The following is a 23,786-nucleotide window of genomic DNA, read 5'->3' as shown; positions in this document are numbered from 1 at the left end:
AGAGTTTAGTAGTGTGATGGTGGATGGAAAGAAGCTGTCCCTGAACCTGCTGCTTCTGGTGCACATGTTCCTGTATCTCTTTCTTGATGGAAGGAGGTTAAACAGTTTGTTACTGGGATGTCTAAAGGTTCGATCCTGTGTTATTGTCTGTGCAGTGTTTTTTGCTGTCTGGCTTTCTTCTGGAGATTCTCTGTTTATCTTCTGCATCCGAAGAAACATGTCAGTAGCGGAACTGTTTTCCTGCCTCACACCAAGTGTTGCTGGGATAGACTTTGGATGTGCTGCAATGAAGCAGAAACTTAGTTATGGATACTGACCTAATTTAAGGCCAAGACTAAATCAACTCTACTCTGCTGAAGATGAAATTACTCACCATCATTATTTTCTTACAAGGTTAGATACTGCTCCCACCTGAATATGAGAGCCACTCAAACTCTCCCTGGAAACACATGGACTGTAATAGCATTTAGTCTGGTGAATCTAGTGAACAGTAAATTTCATATCACCCTTCACAAATATCCCAATTAATAAATACTCTTAATCCCACCCATAAGATTAACACACATTAAATGGGGTGTAATAAAATAAGGCTTGTTTTGGACTGGGCTCAATTGATATGCTTACACACTTCCTTTGCCCAATATTCTAACCTGTTTTTGGACAGTGGAGCACATTTATGGTCCCCAAAGCACCAATAACCAATAACTTATACGCAACCCACAGTGGACACATGGACTTTTATTTAATAGCAGAGACGTTGTGTGTATCAGTGTCTTAAACTTGTCATTAATTCAGATTTCTGATTAAACTGTTATGATGACCTATAGAAAACAGAATTTGACAGGTTGTCTGACCAAAGATGTGTTCAAAAACTCTTAATGAAGTCACTTTATATCCGTGACTTATATTGGGTTCAAATGGCTGTTGCATAGGCTGACTAGTGCAAGTTGTGCTGTTGGAAAATTGCTTTTGTGTGGGGGTTGAAGAGGTTTTTAAACCTTTGTGAAATGTTCTTAGTAACTCACGAGTTCTCAAAATAAAAAAATGCCAATCAGTTCTTGGTATTTAGACAATGCTGCATGAATCAGAGTAGATCAAGACAGGAAATAACACAGTCATTTGGTAAGGGCTGCATGCCAGCAGTTCTGGGGAAGTTGAATAGGCTGTATTCTTCCATAGCCTTTGAGGCACTCTACCCATGTTGCCATCAACATTAAACCACCATCAGAACAAAGCTGTGGAAGTGCACGCCAAAAATGCTCCAGTCCCTAGCAATCTGATCATTGGTCATATTCAGCTTCCAACTCCATTAGGGCTTGGCAGAACAAACAAGCTGCCACCGTGTCCTGAAATGCTAATTCATTGTTTGATTATGAAATACTGTTGAAATTCCAAGTGTTATTTCATAGTTTTAATATCCTCATAATTATTTTTGATTTAGAAAACTACACTAACAAAAATTAAAAAAAAATCTGAATCAGGTATGTATATGATTGGTCTCAAGTCCCCAGAAATCTTTGTTTTGTCTTTGAGCAGTTCTCCTTTATTGGGAGATATAAGGAATAAAGCAACTTTCTGCAAATTGTTCAGTATTTTCTAATATATTTAGAATATCTCAAAGTGTTTTATTTCTCTTATACCATAGCAATTTGCCAATAATATTTTTTCTTTGGTAAATAAAACACTTTTTAAATTATTGTAAACCTTTTAGTAGTGGTAACAATGACAATAATAATATGAATAATAATATAAATAATAAATATGATACATATTGTATAACATCCATCATCGTTTTTTGGAAAGCCAAAGTGCTTTTGACACAAAGTATAAAATGCACAAGTCAATTAATGTGTATAAAAATATTTATCCTTATCACTGTAAAGCAAACATTTAGTTTAGCTGGCAGATCATTAATTCTTTGCTGCACTTTTGTTACTGTTATTTTCTGGGGCTCTTTTAAAGACTGATTAAATGGCATCTTAATTTCTGCTAGCGACTGATATATTTTAGCCCAAACTCTAGCAGGGAAGACTTGGCAGTTTATTCAGATACATTTTAGATAAGGGCCGTGTTTGCATCCAGTATAAACACCAAAATAGTTGCTCTATTACAAAATCAGTCTAACAATTTAAAACATGTGGTTTAAATTGTTAAAAACTAAAAATATAAAAGAGCCTGAAATGTTTTTCATGGATTGGGTCCATGAAGATCTCTGGTCAAGTGTCTCCAACCTTGCTAGACATTACAGCAAGAAAGGTTGTGCTGTTTCAGGTTTCACTAATAAAATGCTATAATAAATATTTTAATCTTGAAAAAAAATTAAATAAATGTTCTCATATGTTATCATATATTATTGACCTTCCAACAGCTGTGCTTAATGTGCTACTATATTTTGTGTTATATTAACAGTAAAAGCAGTTAACAATTTTCAATAGATATATTATAATGCATGAATTACTTCCTATATTGGGTATGATAATAAAAATCTACATTTACTGCATTTGTACCCTTATCCAGAGCAACATATATTTTTATATATATAATTTTATAAAAGTGAGTAATTGAGGGTTAAGGGCCCTGCACAGGAGCCCGGGAGTGGCAGCTTGGTGGACCTGGGGTTCAAACTCACAGCCTTCCAATCAGGAGGCCAACAACTTAACCACTAAACTACAACACCCCCTTTGACCTGTTGGCTCAACACCTTACAGAATACTTGTCGGAGAGAACTGCCTCATTTCTAGGTCTTGATGTATTAATAACAGAACCATAAATGTGTAGATTTGTTAATTAAATTAAAATCCTCCCAGGGAAATCAAGATGTTAAAATAGCAAATACTACGTACCTACATTCTTTTAAAAAAAGAAGCTATTCTGATTCCAGTATGTAGCCATACCTATAACCAAAGGAGTTAAACATAATGGTATACGTGGTAGTGAATTCCATGGTTCTTTTGTGTTTTCATACCATTAAACTATAAAGTTATAACAGAAGCCATTCAGTCAAATTACGTTACAGTTAAATCCTTCTTCCTGCTTCTTTTAACATCCTTAATCCTTGATTAATTCTTGTGGAGTCAACAGTGCAAACAATAAAATGTAGATCATTATACACTTTTTTATGCATACAAAAGTCATGAAAAACGTTTTGAGAAGCTGCCCTGTTAAAACGATCAATGTCGTGGCAGTGGTTTAATGGTTTAACCTTATTACCACTCAGACCCCTCTAAAGTGTCCAACAAGTGAACCTTAAACAGACCACCTTAAGAGTTTGTCTGATTGTTATTAGTTTGTGGTTCATTTTGTGGTCAATTTGATTTGTGCATTGTGAAAACAAATTGGTCTCCATCCACTTCACATTTTGCTCTCTAGATAAATAACTTCAGAGTTGCTGTACAAACTTAGCTCCAGATTTCAGATATCCAACAGGTGAACGACTCATATTGCTTTTTGTGAGGTCTTGGGGTCCCACAACAAGGTCAGCATTGTCAAGTAGCAACATGAAAGATTAACCTAGTACACAAGCAATTATGCTATAAAGCTTCATTTGTTTGGCAACAGTTATTGTGTATTAGTATACAGACTGTGTTCAGTTCTCACACAAATGATTGCATTATGTAATGCATCCATTTTGAATGACACTTTTAATTGTTAGACATATTCACTATAAAACTGTGGACTATAGTAAAGAAGTTAAGGTGTAAAGTGTTCTGAGATCTTGTCAAGTCCCCTTTTGAGCCCACTTGTATTGTGAACAGCAAAAGCACTGATGTCATTTGCTTTCCCATTTTACATGCCTATTCAGAATGAGTGAAATTTATGCATATATGCTGGAGCTCTCTTGTGTATATATGAATGTGATGCCCTCTGCAGCTCAATTGTGGAGATTTTTTTCACTATGTCTACACCATAAACTACTTTTGAAGTGTTCACTTACTCTGAACATCTGACTGAATGTTCATCCATGAATCATTCACCATTTACAACTAACACTCTACTATGGAAAACACCTCATTCAGAGGTGCAGTACTTAACTCTGTGTGAGATTAGATCATGAGATTAGATTCTACTGATATTAACTCTATGCATTTCTTTATATTGACAGGTTAGACTGAATAATACTAATCACTTATAATCAATGAATCAGTTCCATTAAATATGATTTTTGGCTATACACTATTATTTCATTAAAGAGAAAAATATATTTTAAGGGCCGGTTGTTATTTAGAATCAGCACTAGATGGCAGTCGAGTTCTAAAAAAAATCAAGTCTGTTCTTATTTGTAGTGTTAAAACCTAGGCAAGAATAAATCACATGACAATTCATGAGCATTTTATTGAGATGAAAAGCCACAGAGTCAATTATGCTGCAGTTTGCTTTCATTGGGTTTCATGGGGTCATTTTTCTTGTATAGTTACTATTCCCAAATTAACATGCATAGCCCTAAATATAACACTTGTTGAATTTTTTATACATTGTGCTATTTAAACCCAATAAATACAGCTAAGCCCAGAGTAAATCAAGGCTTAGTATAGACCACATTTTCAGTTGACTGGATAGAATAATCCCTGGCTAGTGTTTGTTCCTTGCCAATATCTGTCTAACCAAAACATCTGAATACCTTTAAGAGACGTTCTTACTAGTATGTGCGCTCTTTTTAACAAACCATTAATCACTGTCTTATATGTGGAAAATGCTGATACACACACCTTTAGGTTAGAGCCAGAAACAATTCTAGCAAAATTCTAGAAATCCTTACCACTTGCTTGCAACGTAAACAAAGAAACTGACACAGAATATTGTCTGATAACCTATACGGATATTAAAATACACAAACTGTTTAAAATACCAACCCAGGCTATTTTATTTATTATCTTTGTGCTGTTATTATTCCGGGGGCTTAACTAAATATTGATTTTCAAATGTGCTAAGAATTTGGAAATCAGTGTTTTCAGGAAAAATGTCACCCTAGAAATTGTTTGACCATCTTTGCCAGTAGTTAAAGGTTGTTATTTCCTGTATAAACTGATCAATAAAAGTTTGACAATTTTTAATTGCATTGCTATTGTGGTATTGTTTTATAGATGACTAATCTTTGATGGAGCATGAGCAATGGTAATTTAGAAACCTTTTTTTGTTTCTTCCAGCATTTAACAGCTGGCAAAGATGAGATACCACTTTCACCAGATTGGCCTGTGATTTGCTGCTAGTACCTTAGTTTTAGTACCTAGTACTTTAGAGGCTTTTACAGGAATAAAAGTTGCAGTAAGTCACAGCACTGAATTTTTTTTCTACAATTAGCATCATCGGTCTTATGCAATTCTACAGTTAGTTACTATAAGTCTTGTATAAAGATTTCAACCTTGTAAAATTTGTGATGAATAAGAGAAGCTGTCTTTTTGTCTACGATGCATCAAACAGTTGTACGGTTCTAAGGAGTGAGACAGAAGCAGACACTGGAAGTGTACACTGATCATCCATAACATTAATGATCAGAGCATAGACTCCACAAGGTGTGCTGTGGTATCTGGCATTAAGACATTAGCCACAGATAACGTAATGGCAGATAGGTGTACATTTACTTGCTTGGTGAAGAGGTAAGTCTTTAGTCTTGATATGAAAATAGTTATTGACTTAGTTGTTCAGACACTAAGGGGAAGTTAATACCACAACCTCGGTGCAAAGACAGAGAAGAGTCTTATGCATGCATGCTTTGTATTTTGAAGGATCGTGGGTTCAGTTGTGGATGTTTAAAGAGAGCAGTGGTGCACAGTGCGGTTTATTAAATGTCTTAATGCAGGTTTGCATACACATCTGCTAAACACAGGTTGAGCTGCTCAGGCTGGTTGCACATCTTTCCAACTGCTATTATTTTCCGCTTCCTTATTACTATATCAGTTAAGTCATTGATGTTTATAAATCTGGTAGATTGTCAGACTAATCTGTTTTGGTTTTTTTTTTTCAGCTGGGAGGTAGGAGGGACTGGTCTTTTGTCTTTATATGAGATCGTTCTTTTGAATCTGATGGAGCCAGTGGAGAAAACCCAGCAATGAGGGGTGTGGTAGAATAGTGGTTAAGGTGTTGAGCTACCAATCGAAAGATTGTGAGTTTGATTCCCAAGTCCACTAGACTGGCACTGCTGGGCCCCTGAGCAAGACCCGTGAGCAAGGGGCCCCTGAGGAGGGCCACTGAGGAGGACCCCTGAGGAAGGTCCCTGAGCTGGGCCCTTAACCCTCTGTAAATGTTGGAGAACTTGAGATTGTGCATTATAGATGAGGGGCCGAGATTTGAGCTGCAATTGTCCACTCTGGAAATAAGATAAGGGACAATTTAAATAACTCTAGTAAAAAATGAGTTGAAAACGACGCGACCACAGACCTCATCCATGCCCCTTTATAAAAAGCCGATTTCCCAATATGTGTGTTTTGCGAGCATTACTATACTGAATGGGTCCGTTAATTAGCATCTTAATGTCTACGTCGACGTGACGTTCGTGTATTGCGCATGCGCAGTAGGCCGCGCTGCAGCTGTTGAGGGCGGAGAGCCGCTCGCGCAGACAGCTGCTTCCACACTAAAAGCAGGAACTGTATATGTGTGTGTGTGTGTGTGTGTGTATATATATGTGTGTATGTGAGTGTGTGTGAATGTGTGTGAGCGCCGCAAGAGTCAAACCTAAAGCGCTAAGCTCCATTCTCAAGGCTTTTGTCTAACGCCTATAAATGTGGATCAAATAACGTGATCCAGTTCTTTATTTACAGGCGCATTCGAGCATTTTACAGTTTTAGTGTTTCCCGGAATGAGCGGTAAGTCCAACATTAACCATACATCAGTTAGCTAGTTAGCGAGCGGCTCAGGAGCTAACAAACGTCCGCTAGCCTGTGAGCTAAGCGTGCTAACCATCAGTAATTCTTCACTTGTTTATCCGGTGTAGTGTTGTGTTCCATGAGCTAACATATGATCTGTCTGATGTGTTAATGCTGGTGTTGCTAACCCTTCAGTGTGGTTAGTGGGGGTTTAAACACTGCTGTGTTAATTCAGCATCACCGCCGGTCTGTGAGAGTAGCGTGCTATGTAGCTAAGTGTGTGTAGCTGAGTGTGTGTAGCTGAGTGTGTGTAGCTGAGTGTGTGTAGCTGAGTGTGTGTAGCTGAGTGTGTGTAGCACAGTTCAAAATGCTGTCAAGTAGGGATGTGGTAGCGCCTGGTGGTTAAGGTGCTGGATTATCAATCGAAAGGTTGTGAGTTCGATTCCCAAGTCCACCAGGCTGCCACTGCTTTGCCCCTGAGCAAGGCCCTTAACCCTCAGTTGCTCAGTTGTATAAAAAATGAGACAGAATGTATGTCGCTCTGGATAAGAGCGTCTGCTAAATGCTGGAAATGTAAGTAGTATTTGAGGTGTTTGTGTTGTGCTGATGTCACAGGGGGGACAAGCCCCTGTTTCAGCAATTTCAGAGCCATGGGATGGTATTTGGATTACTGTGTTAGATCCTCAAAACAAATTAGCAAGAGTGTCTTTAGCTCACCGTAGTCTACTATCTGGGCTGAGTTACAGCAAAGATTCAGTTCGGGTAAAGATAGTAATCTGCAATCTGATGCTTGATTGTTGCTGGTGATAATGGCATTAAATTTGAAGCTTCAGGAGCCGTTCTGTTTGAGTTGAGTGTAAATGTGGAGTTATAGACTGAAGCACTAAAGCGCTGCTGCATCACTCCCTTTAGATAGAGATGAAATGAGTTCAATATAACTGTTACCACTATGAATATTGTGGGTAGGAAACTGTTCACCAAAGTAGAAGTAGACCCACATGTTAATTCAATTGAAATAAACTAATAAAAATTACATCTAATAGTCAGATGTTTTCTGTCACCTAAGATATTACACCAAAAGTGTCCCAAATCTTTGTTTTTCCTCATATTATTTTTTTATGACTTTGCAAACAGAAAGTATTCTTGATCTCAGCTACAACTTGCAAGATTTGTGTGGTTGTTGACATGGAATTTTTTGCTACAAACAGCAGTCTGAGTTGCATTAAAAACAAAGTATCACAGGTGGTTAATCCAAGTGAGTAACACTTGTAGCACATAAGCACATTTTTTATGGAAACTTGCTGAAGCTCAAATAGAACAATGTGTTTACAGCAGTGAGTAGAGTGAAATAGAATAGTTGCTTTAAATAGCTTTGGATTTTTTTGTTTTTTAGTTTTTTATGTTATACTGGTGAACATTTTCTCAGATGATGGGATACCTTTTAGGCTGTTAGACTTTAAGCTCTGATGACAGTCAGTAGTTCATATCTTCATAACAGCTTTTTAAACATATTTCTTTCTTCCTTATTACTTTTTTTTGGTGGCTCGGAAGTTGCAAAATGTATATTAATTTCTCCAATTCCTGTTGATCACTTCTCATTTTACACGGTTCAGCTCATCTATTTTTTCTACCCATATTGTTGTGTTAATTTTGCTTGTGCAAACAAGAGTAAATCTGTGATACAAATTTAAACATTGCCTCTACTACTGAACAACTGGGTCCCAAATGACACATTTCACACTATGCACTTGCACTATGTATCACTGCTGTATAGTGTATGAATTTTAAAAGGGTAGTATTCTCTCAAACGGAACAATAATAATGATAATAATAACAACTATTATCATTATTATTATTTATTATCTATTTTTTATTATTAACTGGATGTTTTTCCCCCCTTAGTGGCACATGATGTCAAACACACAAAATGGGATGCTGTAAGTTTTATCAGAATACAATGAATTTTTAAAATTAACATCATTTTGTCTTATCCAGTGTCAGCCCCTCGTAGCCCTGCCCCTCTTCCACTACGTAAGCAAAGCTGCAAGCGTGAACACGTACTTCTTGTTTTAATTTTCAGCTTGATCACACATTATACACTACTACAAAATGTTGTAAAATAGTGCACAAATATAAGATTTTTGGACACAGCAAGGTTCTATACTGCAAACTCGGCTAGCATTAATCAGCTGCAATTTTGTTAGCTATAAACCACACTCGCTAACGTGGAAGGTGCAATGCAGCTGTTGAAAGCAGTGTGGAAAATGTTGAAAATCCACCTACTGTATACCGGGCCCCAAAAACCTTTCAACACCTTTTAATGCTGGGTGTTATTTTCTTTTTTTAATCAGTTCAATGAGAAGCTTTGTAATTTGTGAGCTGTCAGTAACATGAAGGCTTGCATTTCATCTTTTACTTTTCAGCCTGTTGATATTTTACAGTTTATGCTTTGCAAAATTGCTCTGGGAATTTAACCCCCACTTTGCCCATAGTTTTGCAGTTTTGATACGATTTTTATTTTAAACCAGTTAGATGGTAAGTGTATCGACTGTATATTAGATACATACACTTCTCTATTTCATGATGGAACAATTGTTCAACAAAGGACCCTCATAATAACAAGGCTTGTTTAACTAGTGAGTGAGTGAGTCCTTTATTGTCCTGCCCACACAGAAGCAAGCACTTGAACCATAAGGCTTTCAATCTCATTACGATGAATTCACTACATTAAAAAAAGAGAGAAAATATCAGCCCTTATGTTCAGAACAATGTAGTGGCTCAGTACTGACATTTTCTAAAATACTATAATGCCAGTAAACAGGTTCTTCTTAATCTACATGATTGTACATCTCTATTGACGTATATGTATTTTATCTGTAAGTGTCAAGTCTCGGGAGTAAATTTACAGGACTGGTCATTTTAAACATCTAGAGAAAGCATGTTATCAGTCACATCACACCAATACCGTTTGCTCCAATTCCATGAGCTCCTTTAATCACTTGTGACTGTTTCTATGGCAGTATTGTTTATTGGTATTTAAAACACGTATAGAGAACGTCATTGTTGTCAAGTCTCCTTGCACTTAAACCACAGTGGGCTCCACCCAAAACAAGCAATGCTTCGACAGCCACAACTGCAGTGTAATTACATATTGCTTTAAAATAGCAGAGATGAACACATTTCACACAACAGAAGTCATCAAGCTGCTGTGCATGTCTGTGGTAGAGCAAGTGGTGTGAATAGGCCTGATAATTAAACAGTCGTGTGAATGGGGTTGTGCTGAACAAATAACCAACAGCTCTGTATTCATCACCTATATAAGTTCAGAAGAAGCGTCCTGTAGAATTACACATACAGCGTGGAGGTTTTAAAATGTAAAATTAAAATGTATTTAATTTTTTTTAAATATTTGAATAATTAGTTCAAGTATTCTGTTCAGATACAGCAAGCTTAAAGCTTAATTATTATTAGCATAATTACCTTCACCAAATGATGAGCATCTCTAAACAGGAGGCTTGCTTAAATGGGGAAATGTTATAGTTATTTGTCAGAATCTCATTTCAGAATATATAAATGTGGTTTAATTTGCATATCGCTTAACTGCCTTAAGGCTAGGATCATGTCAGTCACTACACCTCTTATAATATGTTTATAACACGTAACACTGTTGTGACTGTCCAATCCATTTTTGTGTAGTTTGCTAGGAACATTATTTTCCCCAAACTTGAGTTGTTCTTTTGTTCAGTCCACGTTTTGGTCCGTGTGTAACTGGGCTACACCGAAATATAAAGATTGCCACATAGAAAAAAAAAAATTACATCAAGACAACAGAAGACTTTCTATTTAAGCTAATTTGTTAGTATAAATTAAATTTTTAAATATTTGTTGTAGGTGTAATAAGAAAAAGCTTGATGAAATAATGTAGATGTGTAGTGCAAAGATGCATTAACAATTTTAGCAATTCTTCATAATCTGCAGTCACTGTTGCTCTAAATAAATACAAACAGCATTTGAAAGCTTAGTTTTAGAAAACAAACAGAGTAGGCTTACATCTGACTACTGTGAAGTATTAAAGTTTGGCACTAGCTTGAAGTTTATATGCACGTAGTAATCTAGTGATGGGAAAGCTTATGAGTCACTGAGGCACTTTGGATGGGAAGTGCGGTCTGATTGGTTACAGCCGTGTCGGAGATGGGAATTTAGCGTGCAGAGATCGTACAGATGACAGTCATTTCAGAGTCTGGAGTGCTGGAGCTCCATTTATTAGGCCTAAACTGTGCCACTAGTTATAGCTTCAGAAACACTCAGTGGCACAGAATTGCCGACAGAATTGAGGAAGGTGGTTGAATAACTACACGACTAGTACAGTGTACCGCCACACACTTTTACCACATTTAGGTGTATATGCAGTGTTCGCAGTGGTGAACTACAGTTACTACTTCAAGCACTCGTGATTTTAAACATCTCGTCCTGTTCTTAGTCCACACTTTGCTGTTATTATAACCCTCAATGTTCTGGGAAGTTTTTGCTCTCGATTTTGGAGTGGTGGTGTGGAGATTTGTGCTCATTCAGCGGCAAGAGCATTACTGAGATTGGTTATTGGGTGATGAGGTTTAGTGCACCACTGCATTCATCCTGTAGGTGTCGGGTGGGGTTGAAGTTAGGACTCAGCACTCAAGTTCTTTCACTCCAACTTTGACAAACCATGTCTTCATGGAGATTTGCTTCATTGTCAGGCTGGAACATGTTTGCAGTGGAGTTAAAGCGTGTCATTTCAAGTCCTTTCTCCTGTGTTACAGTGGACAAGCAGAACCAGTGTCATTTTCAACTTTTCAGATTTCTGATGTTTCATGCTGAGCTGCATGACACATGAGTATTAGTGTTTGTGCTGCTAATATTTGAAACGCAGATTTCCAGGTGACGTCGTTATTTAGACAGTAAAGGAAAATATTTTGAACACTGTTTCAAAGAATGGAAGTGCTGGTGACTCACATTTGACAGTCATTCACATTCTAATTTGTATCTCACTGTCTAGACATGGGGGGGGAATCAAAGCATGGGTTTACCATATAATTTATTCATAATATAATGTGGCTTTAATAAAAGTTCATATGGTTTCTCTCTCTCTTTTTTTTTTTTTTTTTCTCTCTCTCTGATGGGCAGGATCCTGGCATGATGGGTCTGCTGTTACCAGCCAGTGTGTTGAAGTGATCTGTCCTCTCCTTCCATTGTAAACGCCTCCCCTGGGGTTAAACCCCTCCTCCCATCCAGCCAGGGCGCACCAGCAGTCATGGCAGGTGTGAAGCGTGGCTATGACGGCAAGATTGCCGGACTGTATGACCTGGACAAGACGTTGGGGCGTGGGCATTTTGCTGTGGTAAAGCTGGCACGCCACGTCTTCACCGGAGAGAAAGTGGCAGTGAAGGTCATCGATAAGACGAAGCTGGACACGGTTGCCACAGGACATCTGTTCCAGGAGGTGCGCTGCATGAAGCTGGTGCAGCACCCTAACATTGTGCGCCTCTATGAAGTTATCGACACACAAAGCAAGCTGTACCTTATCCTGGAGCTAGGGGATGGAGGTGACATGTTTGACTACATCATGAAGCATGAGGAGGGCCTTAACGAGGAACTAGCTAAGAAATACTTTGCCCAGATTGTCCATGCAATTTCTTACTGCCACCGGCTGCATGTGGTACATCGTGATTTGAAGCCTGAAAATGTGGTATTTTTCGAGAAGCAGGGTCTCGTTAAGCTTACTGACTTTGGCTTTAGTAATAAATTTCAGCCTGGGAAGAAGCTGACCACCAGCTGCGGCTCTTTGGCGTACTCGGCTCCGGAGATCCTGCTGGGGGATGAGTATGACGCCCCTGCAGTAGGTGAGTACATGGTGTATATTCTGTATACCTGTTGGTTTCCAAAGTGGGATATGTAAAGCACAGACTGGGGGTTTACAGCTAATTTATTATGGTAGAATTCAGTGCCCACTGTTCTCAAAGTTATCATTATTTTACCTCACAGCTATTTACTGGTTTCATTTAAATTTAAAATCATTCATGGGTCATCTATCCTGTATGTGGTAAGTACAGGAATGAGAAGCTCCATGACTCCAGTAACTAGCTAAATATTAGTATACCTAATTACATAATGAACATAATATTTGGATAGTTTGGTAAATGTGCATGAAGTACATTTCACTCTCTTTTTAATTTTTAATTTTTTTTTAATAGCCTCCCTAGGTTAAAGCAGTGGTTCCTAGTCTTGGCCTTGGAGCTCCTTGTCTTGCATATTTTGTTGTTTTTACTGCTATAAGTGCTATTACCAGGCCAAATAGGGCCATCATGAGGCACTGGGATGTGCTGGAGCAGGAAAAAAAAAGGCCAACGTTTTTAATGACTTGGTTTGGCTAAAAAACAAAGTGTTCAAATTAATTTTGCATGCACGCTCGAGAACTCTTAACGTGATGCTTTTGGTTTCCTGTTCCATTTACATCTTTTACCCCTATATATAGAGTTCAGCCTTATGCAAGGGGATTCCTGGCAGTGTGCATGGCTTATGTGTTTTAAGTGTTCTATGATGATTAAAATGAAATATTTATGGCACAGAAATAGTATGGAGTACTTGGTATCTTTGCTTTGTTGATTGTTAATGACCACTGCATTTACACTTTTAAAAGTAATGCTGCTTGATGGATATTGAAGCTATGGATTACCGAAATAGTCTAAAGTTCCTGTGCTAATTTAGTAGATGGTCGACTCTTCAGGTTCCTGCAGAATTTGCATGTGTGTAGTGTGAGTGAGATAAGCATGTTGGAGCATGCTGATGAACCAATCATCACACTTCCCTTTCCACACATCCCCAGATTTAGCAATGCTGTTGCTTTTTTTTTAAGCTCTTTCAATCCGCGTACATAGACACACTTTCTCTCGTCTCCTATTTCCATTTAAGTATAACGGCCTTTCTGGGTATGTCTGTATTTCCATCGTCCATTAGTGTGTGTCACAAGAAAGAAGACAGAAGGACAGAGCGGCTGCTAGTGCTGTTTGGATTTGTAGTCTAGTCACAGTTGCGGCGATTGGCTGTTGGAACAGTTAATCCTCTCTTTGTTTGAGCTGAAGCTTCACTGCTGGAACCCTGATTAAACATTCCTTATTGACACTGTCAGTGTGATCAAATACACAGTGTGCTCTGATTGCCATTGGACTCACCGCACAGATTATTTCCGGCCTTGCTTCCTAATTGATAGCACTTTGTTCTGCATTTTGTTTCCACAACAGCTGAAACTAAACAGAAGCCTTCCAAAGTATCACTTGGTTCAGACTCAGTATATCTGTATTATATCACAGGATTGTTGAATGCTCAAATCTGATCTGGTTTTATTCGTATAACAGCACGTGTAACATGACCGTGTTGGGAAACATTTACGTAACATTTACAGAACGGAGTCTCTGTTGTAAGCACTTTGCAAAAGTTGCAAGAGTTTCCCAGCTGAAGACCGGGTTCACGACAGAGGTGATTACGTTCACTGGTTTGTCTGTAAAATGACAAACTGCTTTTTGAGAGAGAAGGAAAAAAGCGAGGTGTGGGTCGGAGGTCTGTTTATCGCGGCTGTAACATAAGTGAGAATAACTCTTCCATGGAACATTACATTTAAGTGTATACTGATAAACTGCAAAATGATTTGTATGTTAATAAATAAACCGTGCAATTGTTGGCTAATCACTGTTTGTTATAAGTGGAACAGCACACTCCAGCACATGCAGTTATATGAAAATAATACACTTCAGCCTGCATAATTTTCAGATAACAGCAGTATATTGTGTGTTATTCCTTACTTATCAGACCTCACATTTTAATATTTATTTTGTCTGATTTGATATGTAGGTTGTAGGTGTTTGTGATATAAATGCAGGATATTTGGCTCTTTTGGGTTCTGTTGCATTTAACTTCCTTGTTAGTAGATATGCTTGTCCTTGAGTATTGGGGCTAGAAGACTGCGAGTTCACTGGGGTCAGTAAGACATGTTAAACCGGTATGTTTCCCTCTGACCATTTAGTCCTTTACCTGTTACACAAAGAATTTCTTCCCTTGCTTTTGGAAAGTCAGTATCTGATCAGTAAGTCTGTTAGAAATCAGGTTTAAAAGATAACAAATTCCTTTTAATGGTTGATGGATCTGTAAGTATACTTTAAATTAATCAACTTAACGTGCTCTTTTCTCTGTTATTCAAATTTAAAACCAACCCCGCTTAAAATAATGTCCAATTTAAGCATCGTGGCACATTTTTATTCCAAAACATTTACGAAAACAAAGTGTTTAGCTAAATCTAAGTGTAAGCACAGTTAAACATGTAATTTTTTACACTGTAAAAAACTAATTAATTTTAACTGCTAAAGTCCAAGGGAAAAGTAGCTCACACAAATATAAACGTTTCTCATTTCCGACATTGCTAATACAGTACTTAACTACCAGCAAACTCTCTTGTGGCGTTTGTGTGCGCATGTGCGCTGTGTTTTTACTTTTAAGCAAATACATGTTATGACTGTATTATCAACCCTTTGTTGTAGCCCCTTTGTTGTAAGAGGACACGGATGTTAATAATCTAGGGACATCAGCTCATACTCAGTCCTTCTATACTGGCCGAGTCAAAGAATATTGATTCAGTTACTATGAGAATGAGAGGTAACAGGTTAAGAGCTCTGTGGTATCGAGTGCTGATTAGAAAGCACAGAAGACCTGCTTACATTTACCGCATATGGCAGAAGCCCTTATCAAGAGCCACATACAGATGTGCTGTGAAGTCTCTAACAAATAATTTACTAGGTCACAGAAAAATATTTGTCTCATTATGTCTTTCTTTTTTAAAAAAAAAAAAAACAAGGAGGAAAAAAATGATTGCATTCAGCACTGATTGAGTTAAATGGATGCTGCTGTTGTGTATAAATTATTAGTTGACTGCCCAAAATTACATTTTTTTTTTATCTTCATTATTATTATTGTATCACAACATGTGCTGATTCTGATTCTAGAGGAAAAATTTGGCAAACCATCATCGGAAGCCTTATTCTGGCTGACTATGCCAAGTAATTGGAGTAGAAGGTTTTTTTTTTATTTTTTATTTTTAATTTAATGGGTGATTGAACCGACACCTAAAAGATATTCCTAAAAGATATTTCAATATTGAATTTTATTTTTTATCTTGCCACTTTATTATCCTCCTCTTTGCTCTAAGTATTGATGTAGAATTGACTGTTAGAAAATTCCTACTAGCTGCATATTAGACCGAATTCACATCTATTGATATTCAAAATGATACTGTAGTAAGCAATATTGTATTCTGTAGTAAGTGACCTCTGATATTTTTATATAATTGTAGTTGATTTCTAGAATTTAGATGGCAAGTGAACGTTTCTTTCACTTTACAGTCCATACTGAAGCCTGTTCTCAGATATAATTCGAACAATCTCGGTAATGTTCATGAAGCCAAGCTAATTTCTTAGTGTAAGAAGAGCCACGAAGCTCATTCCTTAATACTAATGAATTTGTCACTTCAGCACGGCCTTAGGAGAGATTGGAGAATAATGAGTCGATTGATGAGTTAGTGGTTTGAAATGTACTTTTTGTTTGCTGCTGCTTGCAGAATTCTGAAAGAAACTAACCCAGCTGGTTTAGCCCACATTCATACAGGAAGTGGTTGTTCTGAGTTACGTGGAAATGAGGTTTGAAGTGCTTTAGTTCAAAGTCTCCCCTCTAGAGCAAACACGCTACTAATCCCTGCTTTTATCAAGCTACCTGGCCTAAACCTACATGTTGTGTTTGATAGTAAAAACACTTTGCTTGGAGAGATGCATTCTGTTTTTTTTTTTTTTATTTAAATGAACTCACTTCTGTACTTTCCCATGTATAGATTTTTACAATTAAATTTTTTTGTGTGATTTTGGCCTTTTGTTTTGCTCTTTATTACTTTAAACTAAACTTCAGTAATGAAAAAAATACAAAAATGTTCACATTATTAATGTGTATGACTAAAAGACAACGCAGTTGCACGCAATCCCATATTTTGTCCCTGTTCCTGTTGCCGGCTGACCCGTACTGTCCTCGGCGTACTGGGTTGAATTAACCGGCTTGTCTGTGTACCATATGTGTCAATACAGGATGTGTGGTTTAAACTATAAATAGTGCAGTCAACTGATACGTATAACGCTCTGACATAACTGTCCTGATCATGTCTCTGGCTGGAGTCACTTTTCTTCTGGACAGTGGCTACACATCATCAGCAGCAATGTTTTCTGCTAAAACTAACTGGTGTTTTTTGAAGTGCACTTTTTCCGGCAGCTGTATCAAACTCGTTAATATTTTCAGATACTTTATTTATTCACAGTATTTAATTGGTGCTGATATCTAGCTTGAATTTGCAAGTTCTATCTTTATTGTCCCAAGTTTCTCTGAAATCCAATAACATGTACAGACCATCCATGTTCAGGCTCAGGTGTGTTGGAGTGGAGAAACGACAAAATATAGGATGGGGAAACTCTATTTTTGAAAGGATGGTTAGATATTGTGCTGAGTGTGAAAAAAGTAAGGCTAAAGGATCTGTTTAATGTGCGTCTGACGGGATGTTCTGCAAAAATCACACCTTGGAAATGATTTTCAACAGTGAATGACAATAACAGCACTTTTGTCCTCTGTATTTTCTCTCATCAAAGCCATTATTATGTCAATCTAAAATACAAATAGAACAAGCATACAGCTATATATTGCATAACTGCAACCTTTTTTTTTTTTGGGTTGTTTATTATTAAAAAAAAAAAAAAACAGCCAGTGATTAATCATGCAGCCATACAAAAGACCAGGGTTGTGAAGCGCTGATCTAACCGAACTTTTCTCTACTCATTCAGCCACATGAAGTCAGTTAGACATTGATATTAGTTTTGCAGCAGTTTAATGGGACCACACAGTAGCCTACATCTGTTTGGCTGTGTGAGCGAGCAAGGAAGAAAGAAAGAGAGCGATCAACTGTCCTCCAGGCATTTAGTGGTTACACGATAGCTCGGGTTCCCGCTGTGGCAGTTCTCTCAAGTGCTATAAATTAACAGCATATGTGTTTAGTCCAGGTCTTTCCCAACACAGTAACCAGACTATACTTCTGTCACTATGCAGATTTATAGTACAGTATGCATGTTTCTGATTTACCAAGTGTTAATTAGCTTGGGCACACAGTTTTAAGATACTTCTGAGAAAGGTGTTCACTTAAGACTTAGCTTAGAGACACAAAAAACTGTCAGTTCTGTATCTGTTCAACTGTATTTCAGTTACACAGGTTTGCTTTTCATTTCTCTTTAAGCCAGCATTCGTGCATATGGCTCAAGTTTGGAAATATGACTTGGATTTTTTTTTTCTTTCTGCAGGTGAAGTTTGAACAATTCAGACAAGGCAGTAAACCACTAACTGTAATTATTCCATTCAGTGACATTTAAAATGAGGTCAGCTCACCATCCACTGCACAGCTCTCTCCAGCTTCCCCCAAACCATCCACCACACTCATTTGCCTTGTTTTCATTTATTACTGAGCTCATGGATCTGGGCTAGAGGCAAAGGTTCTCATGCTCAGAAATTAACGGCGCATCTAAATTGGGTTTTAACACTGCAGTCTTTCTCACTTAGTTGAAATAAGGCGAACAGCTAACACAAGATGCGATAAGATGATCCCAATAAAATCATGACTGAATTTATGCCATCTGCATAAAGAAAATTACTTTATTCTGTGTACATCAGTATGTGGAAACTGGTGTCACAGAAACACTTTTTTTTTTAAAAAAATAAGCGAGCTTGAGGTAATATAGTTTTTTCTGTCCATTTATATTTTGCCATAACCACTAGTACATTTGGAGCTTCTCTGCGATGTTCGTGTTATTCCATGCATCCTGTTATTGGTGGCTTTTAGACAAGCGTCAGGATCTCAACTTGTAACTAAAGATTCTCAAAGAGAATTGTAAGAGCTCTGATTAGTGATCTCTTGTGATAAGAAGTTAGTCCTAATAAAGACCAATTAAATTATTGCAGCGGAGTAACTTAGAGCTTGAAAGTGTCCAATGGACACCATATGGCCAAAAGTATGTGTACATCACACCCATGTGTGGGCCTTTCCAAACTGTTGCCACATAGTTATAAGCACACTGCTTAGGATGTCTTTGTAACGTTAAGATTTCCCTTTACTGGAGCTAATGAGACATTGTCCCTGTGTACAAAACAAGGTATTCCCCGGGCACTGATGGTCCACCCCATTGAACACCTTTGTGTTGAGCTTAAATACAGATACCAGTACACAGGGAAATCTTTTAGCAGAATGGACAAATTCTCACAGCCACACTCCAAAATCTAGTCCCAAAAGTCCTACCCAGAAAAATGGAGATTGTTAATGCCAAATGGCGACCTGCTCATATGGGTGTGATGGTGAGGTGTCCATATAGTGTATATAAAAACTGCCCACAGTCTGCTGAGTCCAGTTTTCTAAATACGAACCATATATGAATGTTTCACAGAATATCAAAGACTTAACCCCTCTTGTCTACTTAGTGAAATGACGATATGGGGGGCTAAAAAAATCTCCACTTTGAGGCTTTTTTTTTTTTGATGTTTATACAAGTCCATGACCTTAATCAAAAGTGCTAAAGCGAGGCAGCTCAAAACAGAACACTGTACGTGACCGTTATTTAAAGCCAGAAGCTGATAACCAAGGGTAAAGCAATAAAAGGTGCCTTGTGTTTCCCTTTGTTGCCTTTATTTGCTTATTTGGAACTTTGTAAGCAAGGACCATATAAACTGTGTTTGCAGTCTGCTGATGGAGTATATACAGGATTTACTGTTGTAAATAATGTGCTGTAAGTTTGAAATGGAGTAAACGCTGGCGTGCCACTGGGTGTCTTGTCTCTTTGGCGACGTCAGTGAGCTTATGTGATGTTGGTTGGAGCAGCGGTGGAGTGATGCAATGCACTAGTAGCACATTCGCGCAAATGGCCAAGTGTCAAATTCATGAATCGCTCATTAAACTACCGCCGAGGTGCATATGTTTGCATGCGTGCTTTACGCAAGTCTTGCTGCTTTGTGCTGCTCTGACACCACAGGAAAGCTTTTAGGGTTGGCGCTACCCCCTCATCTCCTTTCCGTCTCCTTTCCCCATCTCTTCACCCCTTTGTTTCCAACAGATTGTTTTCTCTCTGAGAGCTGGCACCTCCCTGCTGAAGCTTGGGGAAAACAGGGAAAGGAAGAAGAATAGCAGGAATGACTGCTGGAGAGGCAGGAAAATGGGGGGACATGATGGAGCTATGTTTAGAGCAGCGTCTTCCTGATCTTACCCGTGCCAGCCAGACACGGTTCCGTTTGCCCACAGGGTAATTAATCCAGCCTGCAGGTTGCTATAGCAACACCTTGTGCCATCTGAAACAGAGCTGTGCCTAGAGGTAAAAGAGCAAGAGGGCATGGGGTTGTCCAGGAAGTTGCTTGCTCTGTGTCTCTCACCTTGGCATCCTGTCTGCACAAGTGAATGTTGCATGTTCGCGATTCCCCTTTATTTATCTACACATGCAGGTGCTTTGCTTTGTTGTCATTAAGATTTTGTTTGAGGAATTTTACAGATTGTGGCATTTAACCATAGGGGAGCACCCATCATTTCCCATACTGTGTTTTAGATGTTGTAACCAAGAAAGACTGAAAAACAACATGAAGCAGTTCAGATGGGTTTGTTTTAATTTGCTTGTTTAAAGTGATCCAGAACTTGAAAGTGTTTCGCAAGGCTACAGAGTTCCATAATAACTTTAATAATTACACTAAACAACTCTTTAAACCCTTTGTTAATGTTTTGGCTCACAAATAACTTGGTCTTTCAGCCACAGACATGTACCTGCTCTGTAGTTGAGGTCTAGCGCTGGTGACTGTCCTAATGACCTACTTTAAAGCATACGTTTCACTGTGAGGATGTGGCTTGAGCTCTCGTGTGAAACTGACAGCACTGGCTTTTTTTGGCATCTGCAGCTATAACTCAACCCCAGACTGGCCTAAACCCCTCTCATAAAGGAAGTGAATTCATCCCTGCCTAAAAGCAACAGTGTTCTAGACAGGCAAATCCCTGAAGTAGTACGTTTTTACTTATTTCAATCCCTGACAACTCTGTATCATATCTGCAGCTCTGAATTTCCTGGTTACGACACTGACTTCATTAACCCGGATTTCATCCACCAGGGAAGACAGTCTGAGTAATAAATACTTTGTGTGTGTTTGTGTGGTGTTAGTGCTAGCTAGTACAGTATATTAGCTTGTGATGAGCACAGAAGACGTGTGTACGTCAAGGTCATCTGATTTTTAAGGAATTGCTGTGCCATGTTTTTCATCTCAACCAGAAAATACATTAAAGTAATCCTATTGTAATGCACACTTTAAGGTGTGAAGTTATTGTGTATGGCCTCCTGTTGATGGCCAGTGTATGGCTGCTCTAGTTTCTGCTTGGTCCAGCATGCGGATTAATAACCACCCTCATATTCCTCCACAATGATGAAGTGATTTAGCAGCAAGCCAGGGCCTGACTTCACTTTCTGCTGCAGTCATTCAAAATTAAGCAAGCATGAGGCTGTTGGCCATGAGGATACACCCACACACCTCTTTCTACACACAAACACACCCCCAGAAATTCCTGTGAAACCTGTACGAGCTATAAAGGGGTTTGATAGCTGATTTGTTTCCGACATACTGTTTCTCATTTCCCGGCCGGGAGCTCAGGTGATCGGGACGCGATGTGCTTGGTTAAGTTACATGACGGTGAATTTTCTACAAGCGTGTTAATATTTTGCAGCACTGCAGACTCAGCACAGACAGGTGTACAGCTACCTCCAGATTTCTCTCTGACCTAAGCTGCCAAGTTGTCAAAGAAGATACCAAGGTTTATGTCCTAAATAAACTTAACGCACTATGGCCATGTAGCGTGCGATGAGCTTCCGTGCCGTCAGAAGTACCAGTGAAAGCAAGGCTAGGTCAGACAGCACTCAATTTATTTGAATTCTATATGGCCTTGAGCCTATGATCCCTGTCACGTCAGCTCTCCTTAAAGGCAAATGGCAATATAACAAGAATACAAAAGTAATATAAAAGTATAAAAATACAAAAGTAAAGTAACGTGACATCAGCTGCTACTGGGTACATCATAGATGGATTTATTTCATTCCCACAGCGTCAAATGTATTTTTGTTCTGTCTGATACAATCATGCTCATCTAACTGAAATCAATGAGAAGTCTTGGGAAATCAGCAGTAAATGTTCCAGCTGTAGACACCAGGGAATGGTGGGAGCTTTGAGGGGAAACCAGAATGCTTATTGTCTCAAGTATTGTACTTGCTCAGAAAGTTTACTGCAGCTGGTTTCTACATAATCCTCTCTGTGTGAATGTAACAGTATGTGGTAGTTACATCTCTTCTCAAATTCCAGTAAACAAGCAGGTTTAATTAACACACATTTTAAAAGGTTCTTAATGGAACGCTGATTGGTGAAGTGATGTCTGACGAGGACAAGGTCCAAAGACAAACACGACACGAAAAGACACCGATGTAGTTATTGTAGTTACTAAAGCAATTATTCATTATCTTTTCTAAATATAACCACTTTTTCCACAGAAAGCGTAGTTTCTTTTTGTACAAAATTCACAGTAGCCTCGCTTTTATACACATGCAGCAGAGATGGGGTGTTTACAGGATAGCAAGACGAATCTCACCATTAGGATTTCTCAATGGTTAAACGCAAGAGGTGAGCTTTTGCTGATTTTGTATGCCAAGTCATTTTGAGCAGCGTAATGCTTGCATCCCCATATAGCTTCTAGCAACAATTAAATAATGCAGAGCATCTTCGTGATGACGTCAAGGTGTGCAGTTCAGAGCCCCCAGCAAGCAGCAAATGTAATTTAGCCATAAGCTTTGGAAACAATGGTTTTGAAAATCTTACATTAGGCATTATGTAAATGTCCTTTTTTTTAGTCCTGTGCATTTTCAGGGTCCAGAATAGGTCATAAATAAAAAAAAAATCAAAAATTAAACGGTATTTAAAATCAGTCATATCAGAAATCTCAATAGAAGGCAGGCCTAATGTTTTCATGATTAGTAGAAAATCTATTTTTAAAGGCACTGAGAGGTAATATTAAATAGTTAAATAGCATCACAAATCCAAAAAAAATCTACATTTGTAAATCGCATCCATATCAAAAGTTGTGAGTGGCAGGATCCAGTTGTTCTGCAGGTACACTGCTCTGTCCGAGACCGCATGCTGAGGTAGCTTTTCCCTGTATGTCATTCATTCTGGACTCATGAATCATTCTCATTTATTTTGGTCATGTTTAATAAAAAAGAAACCTAGCAAGAGCTCTACAATGGACAGACTGTACCACTGTGTCCATTAATAGCTATATGTAGTGCAGACAGACATAGCAGAGGAGTTCTGTGGGAGAATAAGAGTATATGTAGGTGTCGTTCTGCTCTCCAGTACGTTGACTACGCACTCATTGGGTTTTTAGCAAACTTAGTCATATGTGTTTGAGTTTTATTCATGCAACATTTAACATCCAGTACGAAATTTGACATTTTTTTTTCTTGGCTGCTTCACCAGCATTTAGGTTCCTTGTCCTAAAATTAAGTCCAGCATGAAGGAAGACCGTATAATCCTCTGAGGATGAAGATTTAATGGAAATTTTGCTCAAATCTTCTGTGCTGCTTTAATTACAGCTAAATTCATTTTAAGCCTTGTTCTGTTTGGGTTTCGTCATTAATAGAAGAACTATGTTGTTTGACCTGATTGCTATGTTTATAATTCATGATATTTTCCTGTGTTCCAATCACACTTGTTCATCAGAACCAATAAAACAGGTCAGTTAGGATGTCAGTTCATATGAATATCTCTGTGTGCTGTGACATTCAGGCCCTGTGAGAGCTGTTTAATACACACACACACACA

The 23,786-nt window shown here is 38.2% G+C and overlaps 1 protein-coding gene across 1 annotated transcript in view; it reads left to right on the top strand.

Moving 5' to 3' along the window:
- Nucleotides 1–6,526: 6,526 nt before the first annotated feature.
- The window catches only part of snrka (SNF related kinase a), a 31,225-nt gene continuing 13,965 nt past the window's right edge, over nucleotides 6,527–23,786 (top strand). Inside the window, exons 1-2 of the mRNA XM_027149323.2 lie at nucleotides 6,527–6,800; nucleotides 11,964–12,679. Of these exons, the coding sequence (XP_027005124.1) occupies nucleotides 12,091–12,679 (589 nt within the window). The 5' untranslated portion in view covers nucleotides 6,527–6,800; nucleotides 11,964–12,090. The remainder of the gene's footprint in view (nucleotides 6,801–11,963; nucleotides 12,680–23,786) is intronic.

This window comes from Tachysurus fulvidraco, chromosome 3, assembly GCF_022655615.1.
Source record: "Tachysurus fulvidraco isolate hzauxx_2018 chromosome 3, HZAU_PFXX_2.0, whole genome shotgun sequence".
In the NCBI taxonomy this organism is placed as follows: Eukaryota; Metazoa; Chordata; class Actinopteri; order Siluriformes; family Bagridae; genus Tachysurus; species Tachysurus fulvidraco.
The sequence above is the reverse complement of the archived record's forward strand: the minus strand, read 5'-3'. Positions and strand labels throughout refer to the sequence as shown.